The following is a 15,840-nucleotide window of genomic DNA, read 5'->3' as shown; positions in this document are numbered from 1 at the left end:
TTGGCCCATGCAGACAATATTGATCAGGAGACACTTGGTGAGCTGGTCAGTAAACTCATAGAAAAAGTAAGAAACTGTGAGAAGCATCAGTTGCCTCATAAACCTTCCAGCGATTTCCAATTTGTAACATCAGATAATAAAAAACGGGTTATTATTACATATTAAAACTATAATTTGCAAAACTAACATACAATGTATTTCATTGTATAAATATGAAACTCCCTTTGGCTTCACTTAAGAAATGGAACTGAAATTAATATTATTGCCACATCTGAATGCCCCCTGATAATTATAAAATAAAATCAAAGCCTCTGGATCTAAATTCAGGGATATTAAATGTGCACTGCTAAAGGTGTTAATTGGTTAAATATGCAGTCCACTCAAAAACAATTGGCTGAACTGTAAATCATATGTCCCATTCCATTGTCTGGTACACTGAAGACGTCTGGGTACAAGATCAAAAGATGAATATCAAGGCAAGTTTCAGAATTTAGTTTCTACTTACATTTAGATGTATTAAAACAACTTGAAATTTAAAGGAACCCTGTAGAAGGAATTGGCCTTTAACAGTTTTCAAAGGGAACTTTACATATACCAGATACACAAGTTTAATTTCAGCTTGTATATGCTTGATAATAATATACGATATAGTCCAAACAATGAAATGTAGAGAGATGTGACCTCTAATATTCATAAGTAAATGTTTGCCATGGCAAAGGATTAGATGGGTGTTCTGTGCTATTGAGCTGTTGGAGCTGTTTTATACCCTTATTGTCACCACGTGATGTTTGTGTGGGCATAACATCATGTGTATCATTATCTTAATTATATCATAGTCTTAATTATATAATAGTGACATTATATATGCACTGCACCCAACGCAAATAAGGAATGCAAATATGAACATATCAAAGTTTGTCTTAGATTAAATTAGATCCACAAACATTGAACCCCAGTGGATGATTATGTTTAGACAGGAAGCTGGTCTTGGTTGAAATAACAGCCCAGGGCCCCTGGGCCAGGGGCGTTGCATAAGTGGCTGCCGAGTGGTGAGACTTGCCAATAAGGGCTTTGACATTTTGCATCGGATTTTCCACATTCCTTCATATAAATCATTTAAAAGGAAAACATGATTCAAGGGCTCATCTCATGAGTCCAGAAACCCTAAAATTTGAATTGAGGATGATGCAGGATAATAATAATAACACACTCTATCCAAACAGGGTCAGGACTTGATTACAGTTATGACTGAATAAGAGGTTATTGGTTAAATAAAACGTTTATTTAATATAATAAGATTTACTTTTGAAAGAAAAACTGAAGACAAACCATGTTTAGGTTTATTTGTAGGACGTTTGCAGCATAATGGCGGCAGTTCAATCCTGAGAACTGTGTTTGAGCAGCCGACAGTGCACTTTCACTGACAGCCTGTTTCATCACAAATCCAGGGTTTTCTGAACAGTTTACCAAAAATAAAAAATAAATGCATGTGTGTCTATCGCTGCCTTACCACCAAGTCAGGGTCCTGCATGAGGCTCAGGATGACCTCATATAGCAAAGGTCGAAGGTCAGATTTGAACTTGACAGAGATCCACTGTCCTATCAGCCAGATGACTCGTCGACGAATCAACTTGTACCTGGAGAGGAGGAGAGGAGAAATAAGTTCTGGTTGTAGAGAAATATTTTAACAGACTTTTCTGAATTTCTTCAAATCATATATTCATTCACTTTTCAAAATAAAAAAAAAAAAAAACTGTCTGTAAAATTATCTCCACAATGTAGCTACAGGACTAATGGATCCATTAGAAACAACTGGACCAGATATTTCAATGATGATATCTGCACCGACATGACTCGTGACTCAACCTGAAATTTCTTTTATCTGTGGCGTACGCATGCTGAAGACCGCATGTCATTTCTGCTTCGAGGGAGAGACTCATATCACCGTCCCTCTGTTATGCATATCCAACTCCAAGACTGTGTTTAATTTATGCCACATTCTGGCCGTGCACATTTCAGTCTGCATGAGAATATCACCGGAAAAGACAGAGGCAAAGATAGTGACACTACTGCACAGGATATTGAAGACTGGGACCAAGTGATCCTTTTCAAATTAAAAACTGACGGATAAACACGACCCGAGGGACAAAGTGAGAAAATAAACTAGGTGAAGAAAAGGTTTGATGAGACGGAATATACCATGTTTGGATTTGTTTAAATGAATGTCTGTAAACACAACACAAAGCCTAATTCAAGCATCTAAATTGAAATAGCCTGTTAGAAAACTAAAATGATCAAGAAGCCACTGGGGCGAGGTGGTATGTGATATGAATTAAAATGCCCTTTGTCCCAAATGTGAGGCACTGAATGTTGGGAACTGATGGTTTTTCAACAGTTGTAACGGGCAGGCAAGAAGTGTCCCTCGGCATCTGCCCTTGTTTGTATCTGAGGCAAAAATTGTGTCTGAGGACCTCGACAGAGATGAGCGGACGGAGGGATGAAGGATAGAGGGATGACACTCTTGTTGGCTTCTTGTCAAATACCCGCAGGGAGCCAGAGACCAGAGTCTTGGCCACTAGCCAGAGGATACTAAACAACAGCATGACTCAGGACTCAGCAGTTGGCAAACAATAGCATGTGTGTGGATGTGTGTGCATGAGTGTGCGTCTGTGTGGATGTCTTTCTCTGGTTGTGTGGAAAATTTTGTAGCATCACTGTCAGGAGATTTTGGCTGGTCATCACAGCTTCAAATGGTTAATACTTTGTTTTAAGGTTCAGACTGTCCTCACATCTATGTGTGTGTGTGTGTGTGTGTGTGTGTGTGTGTGTGTATGTGTGTGTGTGTGTTTGTGCCAATGAGCTCACAGGAAAAGGAAGAGCTGCTTATGAATAAGCAAAATAGCTTGTTTTTGTTAACTGGAAAATTGGTATATTGGATTTCTCAGTAATTTTCAAATATTCACCAAAGGAGTTTTGAAAACTAAAACTCAAAGCCTGTAAGTAACCATCTCTCACAACATAGTACATTGAGAAATGTCTGATTTTCTGTCCTGTTTGTCAATCAATTTTCAGATGGACTTCAAACTTGTACTAGTATTTTTGAGTGTTCTGGGAAAAGAAGTGTCAACTGTGTTTTGGATGAGTAGTCCTTGAGACCCAGACCCCATGTTGTGATGACAATGACTGTTGCAGGCATCACCAGCCACATTTTAAAAAAGCCATAAACAGTTACTATTTCACCTTATATCACATCTTCTATATCAAGATACATAACACTAACCACAATATTTACACAAGTTGTGGGGATCTAGGGATCCAATGAGAAGGAGCAGAATGTGTTGAGCTGAACTCACCTCTAACTTCGCTAAAACGTATTTCCTTGTTCATTATCTGCAAATTGAATGAGGGTATTATTTTCTAACATCTACGAGGTACGTCGAAGTAAGTTTGAATTCTACAAGTTGCTTCAATGGCAACCAAGCTCCATAACTATACAGCGGTCACTGGAACACTAAGCCCAGCGCCTTCACAGCACACGATCCGACAGATTGCTGTGATCTACCCCCAACTCAACGGCCAGAGTCAGAAATGATTGCCACAGATTTGAAAGCATCTCTCCTCACTGAGAGAATGTCCACCTGGTATCGCATTCATCACACATAAAAGGGGTTTGAGTCATCCTCCAGCGAACATTTGGTTCCGCTCCAGCCCTTTGCTGCACGTTTTCCCCCACTTCCCCTCCCAATTTCAAGCTTGTATCATCCTATCAATAAAGACAGAATACTCCCAAAAATATATCTTAAGAGAAAGAAATTCTGTGAAATGAATAAAATAATGTTCTCTAAATATAAGACCAGACTCTCGAATTAAAGAAACCCCGTAAGCATCAACGCAAACGCATTGCAGCAGTGAGAGAGAGGGGCCCCCGCCCCTCGCAAACAGGCTCCCAGAAAGAGAGATCTCCAGATGAATGTCTTAATCCCAAACAGGGTTGGGGAGATAAAATGTGCAGAATAACTTATGTAACAATAACCTATTTTCGTAGCATCAGAGGGTGTTGGAACTAGTCTTTAATTTAGCCCCAGGACCTGTTTATAATACTCCTCTCTACTTGTGCGACACATCAGTGTAGTGTATTAAATTAATGGTGTTAACACCCAGTGAAAAACAGAGTGAGTCACAATGGAAGCAGATTTAAAAGAAGCATAAGTTTATAGAGTTACAGCAAAAAATGGGGGAAACCTTAAAGATGTGGAACTCACACTGGTAAAATGAAGCAGTTTTGGGTCATGAACCCAAGATTTATAAAAAAAAAAGTCAAGGGTGGCGCATCATAACCTCCACCAAACCTCTGTGATCATTCCAATCTATGTTCAGAGCTTAAAGCCAACAAAACCTGTCCGCAGGGCAAATACAAGAAGGATATAAAGGAAAATCAAGCTCAAAAGAACCAAAAGACATCATAATTTTACAGCATCTACAGGTAACCCAGAGGAGAAGCTGACTGATGTCCACACTAAAGGTAAAGCCAGTCCTGCCAAGTGTTGGCAGAGTCTGACAGTAGAAAGATTGGATACACTCTGTATGTGTCCATTCCTTCATTTAGTGTGTGTGCAGGTGTGTAAACGTCTTCAAAGATGACACAGTCATCTCAGCGTTCTCAGACACGACAACTCGTCACAGGCATAACTGTTTTGGATTGAGGCAGCAAGAGGAGGAAAATATTGTCAGCAAGTCAGAATCTGAGTATGCGTGCAGATAAGTGCTCAAGTATGAAGGTGCACAGGATGTGTGTAGAGAAATCTTTGACCAAAAGTGACAACCAGCTTTTGGGGGATTACAAGCAGCACAAAGTTCTGCCACAGGTTAGAGTCCCACAATAGTTCTGCTGATGGATATAGTTGTTCAAATTTAGACTGTTGCTGCACCATATCCTATGATACAGATTAGTGCAGGGCTAAAACTAACATTGGTGATTCACCTCCATGACTTCCATTGCAGTTACAGAATGTGCAAACCTAGAGGTGCTATCACTTGCAGAACAAAATGTAATTTATCCTGTAATTAAACGTTTCTTGTTCACTATTATTCATAGTAATTATAAATTATGATTATAATATATTATTTCGATTATGCTTTTGTCGTGATGAGTTACTAATGCATGTTTTCATCATGAGGTAACTTGTAACTAAATGATTTCAACCTAAAATGACACCATCTATGAGAAAAATGTAATTTTACTTTTTAGTTTTGTCATGTCGTCCATCCTTATCTAGTCTATGGTCATAACATGCCATGTTTGGACAAACATTTTATTTGCAACACATTTTTAAATCATAACCAATATTTTTTTTAAATCGATAACTGTGTCATCTCACAGAAATGTATCATCGTGCTTTGTTCAAGTGAGAAACAATGAAAAAAATCACAAAATGTCCAGGAAATGGCTTAGAGCCAAAATTGATGAGCACGATCAGAATAAATCAAATCTGAATGTTTCGCTGCCCCAAGAACACAGCATGTTAACTGGCAGAGACAAATTGTGAGCTGGGGAGATGAAAATCCTGCAGGTGTGAGAGCAGGTGTGTGCGAATTTCTGTTCCAAACCCCCAGAGTCTGTCGAAGAAAATATGAATTTAGCTGCTCTTAAGAAAAAGGCTTCACATTTAGATCTTTTTTCTATTTTTTATGTTTAATTCTACCTCTCATGTTTTGCAAAACTTTGTCAATGTTAAGCGTTTTATTGTTCACCTCAATGTGCATCGTGGTCCACATAAGCGAGCTGCATGAGCCAATACCCTGAGGCAGGCAGGACAGCATAGTGTGGGGATGCTCTGGTAACGGCTACAAACATGTAGCGGGCAAGTGTGTCAACCAGAAACTCTGGAAGTGGCGTCTGGAAGAAACCAATATGTACTGCCTGTTTTGGATATTTGTCCTTGGAGTCTGAAAACTTGATCCTAACACAAATATATTTTTGCCCCCACCTTTATGAGACTTGTGGGCCACATTATAAACTTTAGAAAGTTGAGAGTTAATTTCTTGTATTATGTTTGTTTTTCTGTATTTTTTCCCATGAAAAAAATCTATTTCAGATACACTATTTAATCTAACATCTGCTTCTTACATTACTATATAGAAGGTTGTGCATGTGTATGTGCTAACCTGTTGGCAGTGACAGCAATAATGCAACAGCAATGTAATGGCTCTGGAAAAACAATTCCCAAGACACAAAAGAAAATTATTAATATAAAGTAAACAGAGCAGACAAACAAAGGCACACATTCGGGCACTAAACACAAAACATATACACCTTAACATGAACGTTACAGCCACTTCCCAACCAGACTATGGTGACTATGTAAGGAAAACAAAACTAACAATCATCAAGGGCACTTCTTTGTCTCTCCCATCACTCACATCACCTCGCCTCTGGCCACTCACTTTTCGAATGCATTAATCTGTCACCTCGCTGTTTGTTGTTACTTCGGCTGACTTTGTAACATTGACAAGGTTCCATCTCAGTTTTTTCCAGGGTTTGTCTACTTTTATTTGTCTGTTGAGAGTTGATGTTTTGACACCGATTAAAAATTCACATTGTTGTTGGGACAAGTAAGTGAGACCTTGGATTTATTCATTGATCAAACAGTATTACTAGACCGCATTGTGTTCAGAGGGAACTTTGCCAGTCTCCCCACAGAACTAGTTCAACTCAGATATTTTTCAGCTGATAATTCCACAGCATGTCTATTGGGTCAAGCTCTGGCCTCTGACTTGGTCACTCTGCAATCATTTTCAGTTTGAAGTCCATCTGCTGCTTTGATGTTTGGTGTAATCGTCCTTCTGTTTCACTTCATTTGGTGGAAAACGACCCTGAACTTATTCTCTAAGATCCCATCATACACTTCAAAGTCCAGACGCAGCACAGCAGTCCCAAATTATGATGGTGCCTCCACTTTTCTTCACCACTGGGAAGGTGTTTTCAACTTGGGCACACCAAGTTGTGTTTGTATTTCTTACACCAGATGTAGCAAAGGTTGTTTTTCCCCAAAAAGCAAACTTTGTTTCATGAATCCACAAATATGAACTGATCAATATCTAAACTCTATGATAGGACTGAAGCTGCATCAACAATTCTTGTTTACTGAGATCTTTTTGCGAGGCACGATTCACATCAGCTGCTTGCTGCCTGCTTCTTGTGGTATTAATATATTTGTTTTTTTTATAAGTCAAGTAGCTCTAAACCCCACCTCCTTGTTTTTTGACCTAACTACAGGTTTTATAACTCTTGACTCCAGTTACCTCTTGTCAATGGCATTGGGCAGTTGTGCAAAGCACTGGCATGTGCGTGGTTAGCTTTGATACCCAGACACTACAGGTTCCCTGCTGAGTCTCTGCCTCGATGTGTGACAGCTCTTTCAAATGTTGGCTACAGTGGTCACACTTTCTTTGTGCCAGAGGGAGATAGCATACGATATATTGACATATTCCACTGGGATCTTAGAGGGAGATACTAAATTGTGACAGGACGTAAAACACAACATGACAACAGGGTCATTTGGGCAAAGGTATATAACACAAGTCTGACCATTATTCACGTGCACAGACACTAGCAGACACACTGATGGGAACACAGCCTGATTCAGCACCCCAGAAAAAAATTAATCAATGGGCTTGAAAAGTTCATCTGCTTTCCTTCACTTGAATAAACATTTAAAAAAATATCCTCTTAGCACAACGCATTGTCATCATATAGTTTTAAAAATGCATTATTTGGCATAAAAAAGGAGAAGGGCAGAGTTATCTTTTCATTATCAACACTTTCACTGAGGAGAGTAAAAACCAACAATGAAGATATTCTGCAAACAGCCATTAACTATGTAGCCACAGGCTGGTATTACTTGTCCCTCAACACAGACTTCATTGTCATCAACACATTTAGAGTTGACCCATTCTTTATCTGTAGTTGGAGGAGCGAAGTGTATTTGTGTGCTTTCGTGCACAAAACACATTGAAATGCATAGCAGAGGCGATCCATACCTTGTGTGTATGTGTTCCAGCCTCGGATTCATAATGAGACATAAATTCTGTTGCACAACATAGACTCGGAACTTTAGATTTGTGCTAAAGATTTACTGTGAAGCTCGATGAAGCCCTTTCTGCTCCCCTGTCAGTCACTCTTACTCGCTTTCTCTCACATATACACACAAACACACTGGCCATCAGCAGCAATGTGAGAAATCCACCCGTGTCGGTTGCCTATTAAATAATGCATAACTTTTTTATAGTCCTCAGCAGGCAGGCATGCTTCAGTATGAACTAAATAGATACAGCTTTTACTGCACACATTCACACAACAAGCAGGTAGAACTCAGCTTAGTGAGGGGTAAAGTAAAGCAACAGAACTGGTTGAATCTTATTCTGTTCATCCACCAAAGTCCTGGGGTGACATCCAAGTCATTTAGGTTAAGTGTTTCTTTATCAGTACCCGAGGGTAACAATGTTTTACCATGCATAGAACAAAGAAATAAGAACGCAGGTAAAAGTGGAGGTACTGTGACATCAGCAGGCCTGCTCTTTGACGTCAGCAACAAAAATGTTGCTGAACTTTGAAGTGCTGCAGGTTTTTTATCTTGATTGACTCGAGGTCTATGTGTGCAGGGCACTTCTTTGTTCCTCCTATTACTCACATCACCTCGCCTCTGGCCACTCTCCATCTTTCCCATCGCTTTTTCGAATGCATTAATCTATCACCTCGCTGTTTGTTGTTACTTCGGCTGACTGTTTGTGTACCACTGACAAGGTTCCATCGCAGTTTTTGCCAGGGTTTGTCTACTTTTATTCGTCTGTTGAGAGCTGATGTTATGACAACTTTGACCTCTGCTTGTAAAAAGTAATTGTGGAATACAAGCAGTACCGGTTAATGTGAGCGTGACAAACATCGACTCCAAGCATTAGATGGCGATTAATGAGTAATCAATAGCCGGATGGAGGTTAATAGCCAATTAGCTTGACTTACACTGAAAGGAACATTAACTATGCAATGTATCAAATGCCATTAATGTCTGTAAGTGAGCTCACGCAGAGTAAAACTAAATTTCCTTTAAAAAGGACTCCCTAGTTGTGTTAAATAAACTACCACACACAATGATATGTGTAAATTATTGAACACCTGCAATGAAGTTTTACGCAATAAGCCTGAAATGAAAACTTCCTTGGGGAAACATACCGCACTCAATTTACATTAAACCTGCGTCAGACAAGGTGAGTCGACTCTGTGATCAGGCTGTACAGAAAACAGTTTAGGGACTCTGTTGTGTTGCTGTTGTGTCCAATTAATAATCTATATATACACATTCAAAGTACATTAATGCTGTGAGGTGGTATGAGGGCACTCTGGGGAACTCTGATTGCCTTACGAAAACTTCACCAAACTTACACAACATCAAAAGCCTCTTCTGATTTGAAAGGAGAACGGGGAAGAAGTTAAGATGCTGAAAATGTCAAAGGAAAAGAATCAATGCCAGTACAATACCTGTGATGGTTGACTTGCAGCTCTCCGAGAAGCTGATTCTTGAACCACTGGTCGAAGTCCACATTGTCAAACAGTTCATAGGCTGCCAGGCCCACTGCGTTGTACACTGCAGGTAAAACAATTCAGAAAGTTAATGTGATTTAGTCAAGATGTTCACAAAGAGATTAAGCTTATTAAACTTATAAAAAGTACAGTACAAGAAAGCAGATAAGTAGTCCAAGTTATGAGATAAATTACAAAAGTCACACAAAAGGCTTCTGGCACAGAAATTATCCGCAGAAGATTAAAACTTATTCACTTCACTGACGACTTTTAAAAAGGGAAATTACTTCATTTTGTCACTGTATCACATCAGTTTTCATTTCACTGTTTGAAATTTGAGTTTTATGTGGTGGTGAAACTTTTTCAAAATGTGTCTCCTGTAACTCTGTCCTGCAAAAATAATTATGAAGCCTAAAAAACAATATAGGAGCAATTTTATCAACAGTACTTATTGCTTATAACAGCAAGTATTATCATTACCAGGAAAAGAAATTGAAAAAAGGTTGATTTATACTTGGTTGAATGTGGTTGAGGTTTTGTAGCAAATACGTTTGTCATTTAGAACCATCTATAACCAATCTATGATACTGGATATAGCACATAACTCCAACAAAGGCCATAAAACCCCACACACCTGTCTAGGCTCTATAATAGAAAAGTAAAAGAAAAAAGAAAAGTGGTAGTTTGAAACATAAATCTTTGCCTGAGAAATTGGGTGCAAGTGCAAGTTTAGTGTAAATAGGTTAAGTTGCAAAACAAATAAACAAACCGACCGAAAAACAGACACTGGTGTAAAATGGCAGCAGAAAAAAAATGCTTTTTAGTGCATAGTAAGGACCAATGTGAAGGTTCAGGTCTCGAACTCAGTGATGTACAGTAATTAAGAACAGTTTTTATAAAAAGAACACAGAGCCCACTTTGTTTTACAGCAGTACAATCGAGGACTTGGTCTAAAATTGTATTAGTAATGTCATAATTACCGACTCATTTACGTTCTTGAGATAAATGAGCACCTGTGGTTTAATAAGCGTTTTGGCTCTTCAACCAGCTTCAGCTCTCTCAACCACAAATTATCTGCCTTTGCTGCTGCTACACCAGCACAGCTTCATCATCCGGTGATGTCTGCCGTTTTATCAACGCTGTCAGCAGACTGATGAGATCTCTACGGGCATCCCGCTTTAACAGAAGTCCTCTTAGCAGGCAATCCTAACTGGCTTTGATTTAGCTGTGTATGCTGTAAAACCAGCCCCCACCTGTCAAAGGGTTGTAAATACTAAAAGGAGGTAGAGAGCAGGAAAAGAATTGGTCTGAGTAAGAAAAAAAGAGTGGAAACAAAATGTCTGTGATCAAAAAGAGATCAAGTGATGAAGAGCAGTATAGCATGGATGCATCAATTTGTATCACCTGGAATGTAAATTTAAAATTAAAGAAATTTGTGAGACAACTGAGAATGAATAGCTTAGTTTCAAATGACTGTTTTACATTGCGTAGCTCTCCTTATTCAAACCTATACTGTGTCTCAGTAGACCCTGTTAACCTTCTGCATTTGTTTGTATTGTTTGGGATTATGGTTACAAAATGCCAACAAAAAAGAAAATCTGAAATTCTTCACATCCTGCATTGAAGATATAATGGTAATGTCAGCATACTCAGACATGTTTGAGTCCAAATCCTGGCATGACAGAAGATCGGTTGTTGAAGCAAAGAGAGAAGAGGACGGTTTGAACTCACCTGCGTCCTTCATTAGCAGCTGGGCAGGGTCTTCCACATTGGTTGGACCTGGAAAGACACATACAAAAACCGTCAGTCGTCCCACTGCATTTATAGCATAAGTGCTGTAATGTGCAAATGTTTTCAATGATAACAGAAGATTTGTAGGATTTAATGGACCCATTCACTCAATGGTAAATGGACTGTATTTGTATTACGCATTTCTAGTCTGAACGACCAGGCTTTACACTATGAGTCATATTCACCCATTCACACAAACATTCAAACAGCACTTTGGATAAAGCACTCCTCTATCTTATGTCCCATTCAAACACAGACAGGCAATTCACCAAGGTAAGGGCAATTTGGACAAATAATTTCAGTGTCCAGGGATGCTGAAACACACAGCCACCCCTCCTCACACAAATGCAACTTAAAGAAGGGCTGAGCCCCACTCAGTCAGTCTATTCTCAGTCATTTTACTGTTCTCCAACTCTATATTAGTCCTTGCTATGTACGAGTCTCAAAATCAATACCTGCTTCCCTTTAAACCCCAAATCACCCAAAGTGGCGCCTTCCTTGCTCCAGCAGAACCCATTTCCCCTAACTCTTATTGAAAGTGAAGGCAGCCTGGAACCATAGGGCCTGGAACACAAGCTAGAGGATCTTGTCATCTACACGTTTGAGCAATGGTACTGATAACTAAGCAACAGACAAGAGCTATGGGTTTGTGTGGCTGTGTCTACATGTATGTGACTGACTGATTAGAATCAATATCTCCCTGACTGTGGGGGCTGGACAGTCTAATCTGTCATGTCAGTTTCATAACAATTCAGATTTTATTTGTATGAAAACAAAAGATCTCTTACTCACTCAATTGTGAATTCTGGAGCGAATTAATGATCAATGATGAGTGTTGGTGTTTATTGTTTAAGTGTAAAGTGAGCACCGGTCAGCAGGAGTGTGGAGGGAGGACACTCAGACAGAGACTCTGATATGGTACAAACCAACTGCTCGTTCACTTAAACATCTTTCCTCTATCGTCTCCGCTTCACTTTCTGTTTCTCGCTGTTTAAGTGAGTGGGGGTGGGGCCGGTCCAGGTATTGTGTGTGCGAATGTTAACTCTGCCTCGCGCCCAGAGAAGAGAAAATGAGAAAGAGACCAGTCAAATGCCAGAGGCGCAGGTGCAAGCACAGAAACTTTTAGCCGAACTTCACAGATTATTGGTCACGGACATTCCCCAACCCTGGTCTAAAAGAACAAATGTGAGAACACAATAGGAGACCCTCCGCAGGATTCATCTCGAGTGAGTGGGTGCGTTGATGACGTTTCTAACATGCAACAGAAGCAAAATGAAAACTCAATTAGAATACATATATCTCCAGATGAAAAAAGAGAGCCACGTAGAAGACACTAAAATGCCAAGAGAGTTTTTGGTGATAAGAGCAGACGCCTGTGTCAATGTTGCTTTCACAAAAACATGTGATCTCAGCAGCGGAATTATTACATTATGTCATACCTCTGCACCACCCTCACCTGAACACTCTGGAGATTTCCACGGGTAGTGAACGTGTCTAAGCTAATACAGTATCTCTTGCTGCGTATGTGTGAAAGGCAAAACTCAGACGAAATGTCCAGACCCAATATTGCGGACGTCCTCCTTAGTTCATGTCAGAAAATAGCTTTCATTTTTTGCAAGGTTTTACCATTCTGGAGAAGACAGCAGAAGCTCGATCGTTCGGCTTGTTTCAGATACTGTTCTCGGCACCAGACCTTTGTGTCTAACACCTGCCCTCTCTGTGTACCTGTTGGGTGTGCATGAGAGGCTATTGCGTGCATGTTCACTGGGCAATCACAATAATCAACACTCATCTGCCTGACAACCCCATCTTGCAGCTGCCGCCACAGATAGAATCTACTTTTTGTGCAAAAACAGAGAGTTGAGAGCAGTTGGTGGATGTTGTCACACGGGAACTTGAGGGTGCTGCCAAGCAGATTGCATGTTATGCATATATTACTGCTGGAGGCAGCATCAACAAGTCCCCATGCTTTGCTGCTTTCTGATATATGAAATATGTTTCACTTACTCTGAAGCAAACACAGTACATTTCAGGGTAAATAGGGGTTGAGATCTGAGGCATTTTATGGTACAAGGAATGAATAAAGTATAATAAGTCCAAGTGAGTGAAGTTTTATCTGTAGAGTATCTTTCAAAACACAAAGCCAAAACAAAGTACTTTGTAAATGGTGTATAATGCATTAAAAAACATTAAAGATTCCCAAGTAGGATGAAAGAAATAAAATAATACAACAATAAATGTATAATGTATAACAATAAAATACAACTGCACCACAAAATGATCATAAAACAGAACTTTAAAACTTGTGAACGTGGAAGAGCTGTATGAGACAGCGTTAGTTCTGGTTAGGAGAAAAATTATCAACTGAGTACATCCTTGCATTGAATTGCACCCAAATTAAAGAGTTTGCTTGAAAGAAAGCAGACAGTGCTTTTGGCATGTAATAATATTCAAATTAACATTTAACTCACCCTGGAGATTCTGAACCATTTCCAGCAGTACCGGCGTCATCGTCTGGCTGTAGGTGTGGAAGATATCTAGGAACAATACTTCTGTACAAGGCTACACAGAGGAACAGGAAACAAAAACAAAGGCACTTCATTGACAGAATAGACGTGGCACTCACACATCCTGCCGATGTATCTGAAAGTCATCAAAATCATTCATTTCATTTTGTCAAAGTACAGACAGTTCTCCCCAGTCTTAGCAGCCACCTGTGGTTTTTGTTGGGAAAAATATGACATGAAGTGATGTCAGTGCATATACAATGCAAACACAATGAAGGATTTGCACAAAAAGGCTTGACAAACAACAAACAATAGCAAATGCACTGAGCTCCTGGTTCAATGTAAATTCAACGTGATAATTTCAGGTTCTATGCGTTTGTGCATGCTAAACAAAGAAATGCTAGCCCACCTGCTGACAGCAGTTAATTGGTTTTACTGTGACAAAAAACATAAATGTTAAATAAAGGTACAACAAATGTAACAACATGGGATGAGCCAATGATAACATTCTGAGCCAATGATAACATTCTGAGCCAATGATAACACTCTGTGGGCAACAGTACATATATATATGGCTGGGTCTATGGCATTTGACAGCACGTACAACCTTTCCACCTCGATGGCAGAAGGTCAGAGGTTGATGAGATCAGGACAGACACAAAACCCTTGTTCAGTTGGGAAAATATAGACAGGTGGTATTGAGTATTGATCTTGAGGCAGCAATTAGAATTGGTGACCATGGAAGCAATAGATTGACAGTGACATTTGATCCATGAACCATCCTGAGCATAAATATGTGCCGATAAATAAGTGTGGAATTAAGGTTTTCAAAGATACAGGCAGTATGTGAGTTTTCAGATGCTGTATAAGTACTAAATATAAGTAAATATTAGTCTCAGTAACCTACACAGTTAACCCTTTCTACTTGGAATCACATAAATGTTGATGTTCTTAACTCTTAAATTGAATCACTTCTAATGAGGCAGATGTTTATATTGGTGGTTTAAGTGTTTAATGAAACTCCAACACTGACCTCAAAGAGAAAGTAGAAAAAAAGCTCAGTGTTTCTATCAGTAATTAGCCAACTAAAAATCAACTCTCGTAGACAGTAATGACGCCTTTCTTTTGCTGCAGTGAGCTTTTAAATGAATAACATTTACAAGAAGACCTTGATGTCAAATGCAAGAATGCTTTAGTGCACTTCAAAGAAACGACAAGGTACAAGTTTGTCATCTGAATTGGGCTTAACAGGGGAGCAGGAAGGGAAGAGAGAGGAAGGGTATACAACGAACAAAATGAATTAGACGGTGGATAAGAAATGACGTCGTGACTGAAGATAAGCCTTGGCCAACCAACAACACACAGCCACAGGGACAAGCGCTGAAATGTAAACGATGCTGCTCAGAGCCACCACATCAAAAATTGCTTTAGATTTTCAAAATACAGCATACAATGAAACATTGCAATTAGGATGGCTGTTTTTTGTTTTTGTGTAACAAACGTTAAACTGTGTTGTTTGGTTTTACTCAGAAACCCCAGGGGAAAGTTAGTCTTTTTCAAGACTAGATGTATTTTATATTGTGTATTTCGTTTGCTTATTTTGATAGGTGTGTGTGTGTGTGTGTGTGTGTGTGTGTGTGTGTGTGTGTGTGTGTGTATGTACTTACTCGTAGACTGTACTTCCATGAGTCGCCACCTGTTTCTTCAACAGCTGAAAAATGATGACAAATGGTTTTGTATCAGGAAATGTTGGTTTGGACTTTGTGGCTGACTGTTCATCTTGTCTGGGCAGTGTCAGTACATATGTATGTTTGCACACTTGTGTGTGATTTTGTCTGAAGCAAAACACAAAAGGCAAACTAAATGCAATGTCAGTTCAATGCTCAATTTAAGAACTGGACTCTTATAATCTCAGCTTTACAAAATATTGTGTTAGGTTGCTCCTACATTTGCTCGTCTTCCACA

At 39.4% G+C, this 15,840-nt stretch overlaps 1 protein-coding gene across 1 annotated transcript in view; it reads right to left on the bottom strand.

The window, feature by feature from the left end:
* ipo11 (importin 11) overlaps window positions 1–15,840 on the bottom strand; it is a 97,274-nt gene that overhangs the window by 54,961 nt on the left and 26,473 nt on the right. Inside the window, exons 12-16 of the mRNA XM_069523654.1 lie at window positions 15,543–15,586; window positions 13,840–13,930; window positions 11,309–11,356; window positions 9,536–9,641; window positions 1,511–1,637 (exon numbers count right to left, since the gene is read on the bottom strand). Of these exons, the coding sequence (XP_069379755.1) occupies window positions 1,511–1,637; window positions 9,536–9,641; window positions 11,309–11,356; window positions 13,840–13,930; window positions 15,543–15,586 (416 nt within the window). The remainder of the gene's footprint in view (window positions 1–1,510; window positions 1,638–9,535; window positions 9,642–11,308; window positions 11,357–13,839; window positions 13,931–15,542; window positions 15,587–15,840) is intronic.

This window comes from Paralichthys olivaceus, chromosome 4 (assembly GCF_024713975.1).
Source record: "Paralichthys olivaceus isolate ysfri-2021 chromosome 4, ASM2471397v2, whole genome shotgun sequence".
NCBI lineage: Eukaryota > Metazoa > Chordata > Actinopteri > Pleuronectiformes > Paralichthyidae > Paralichthys > Paralichthys olivaceus.
This window is presented reverse-complemented; position numbering and strand designations above follow the sequence as displayed.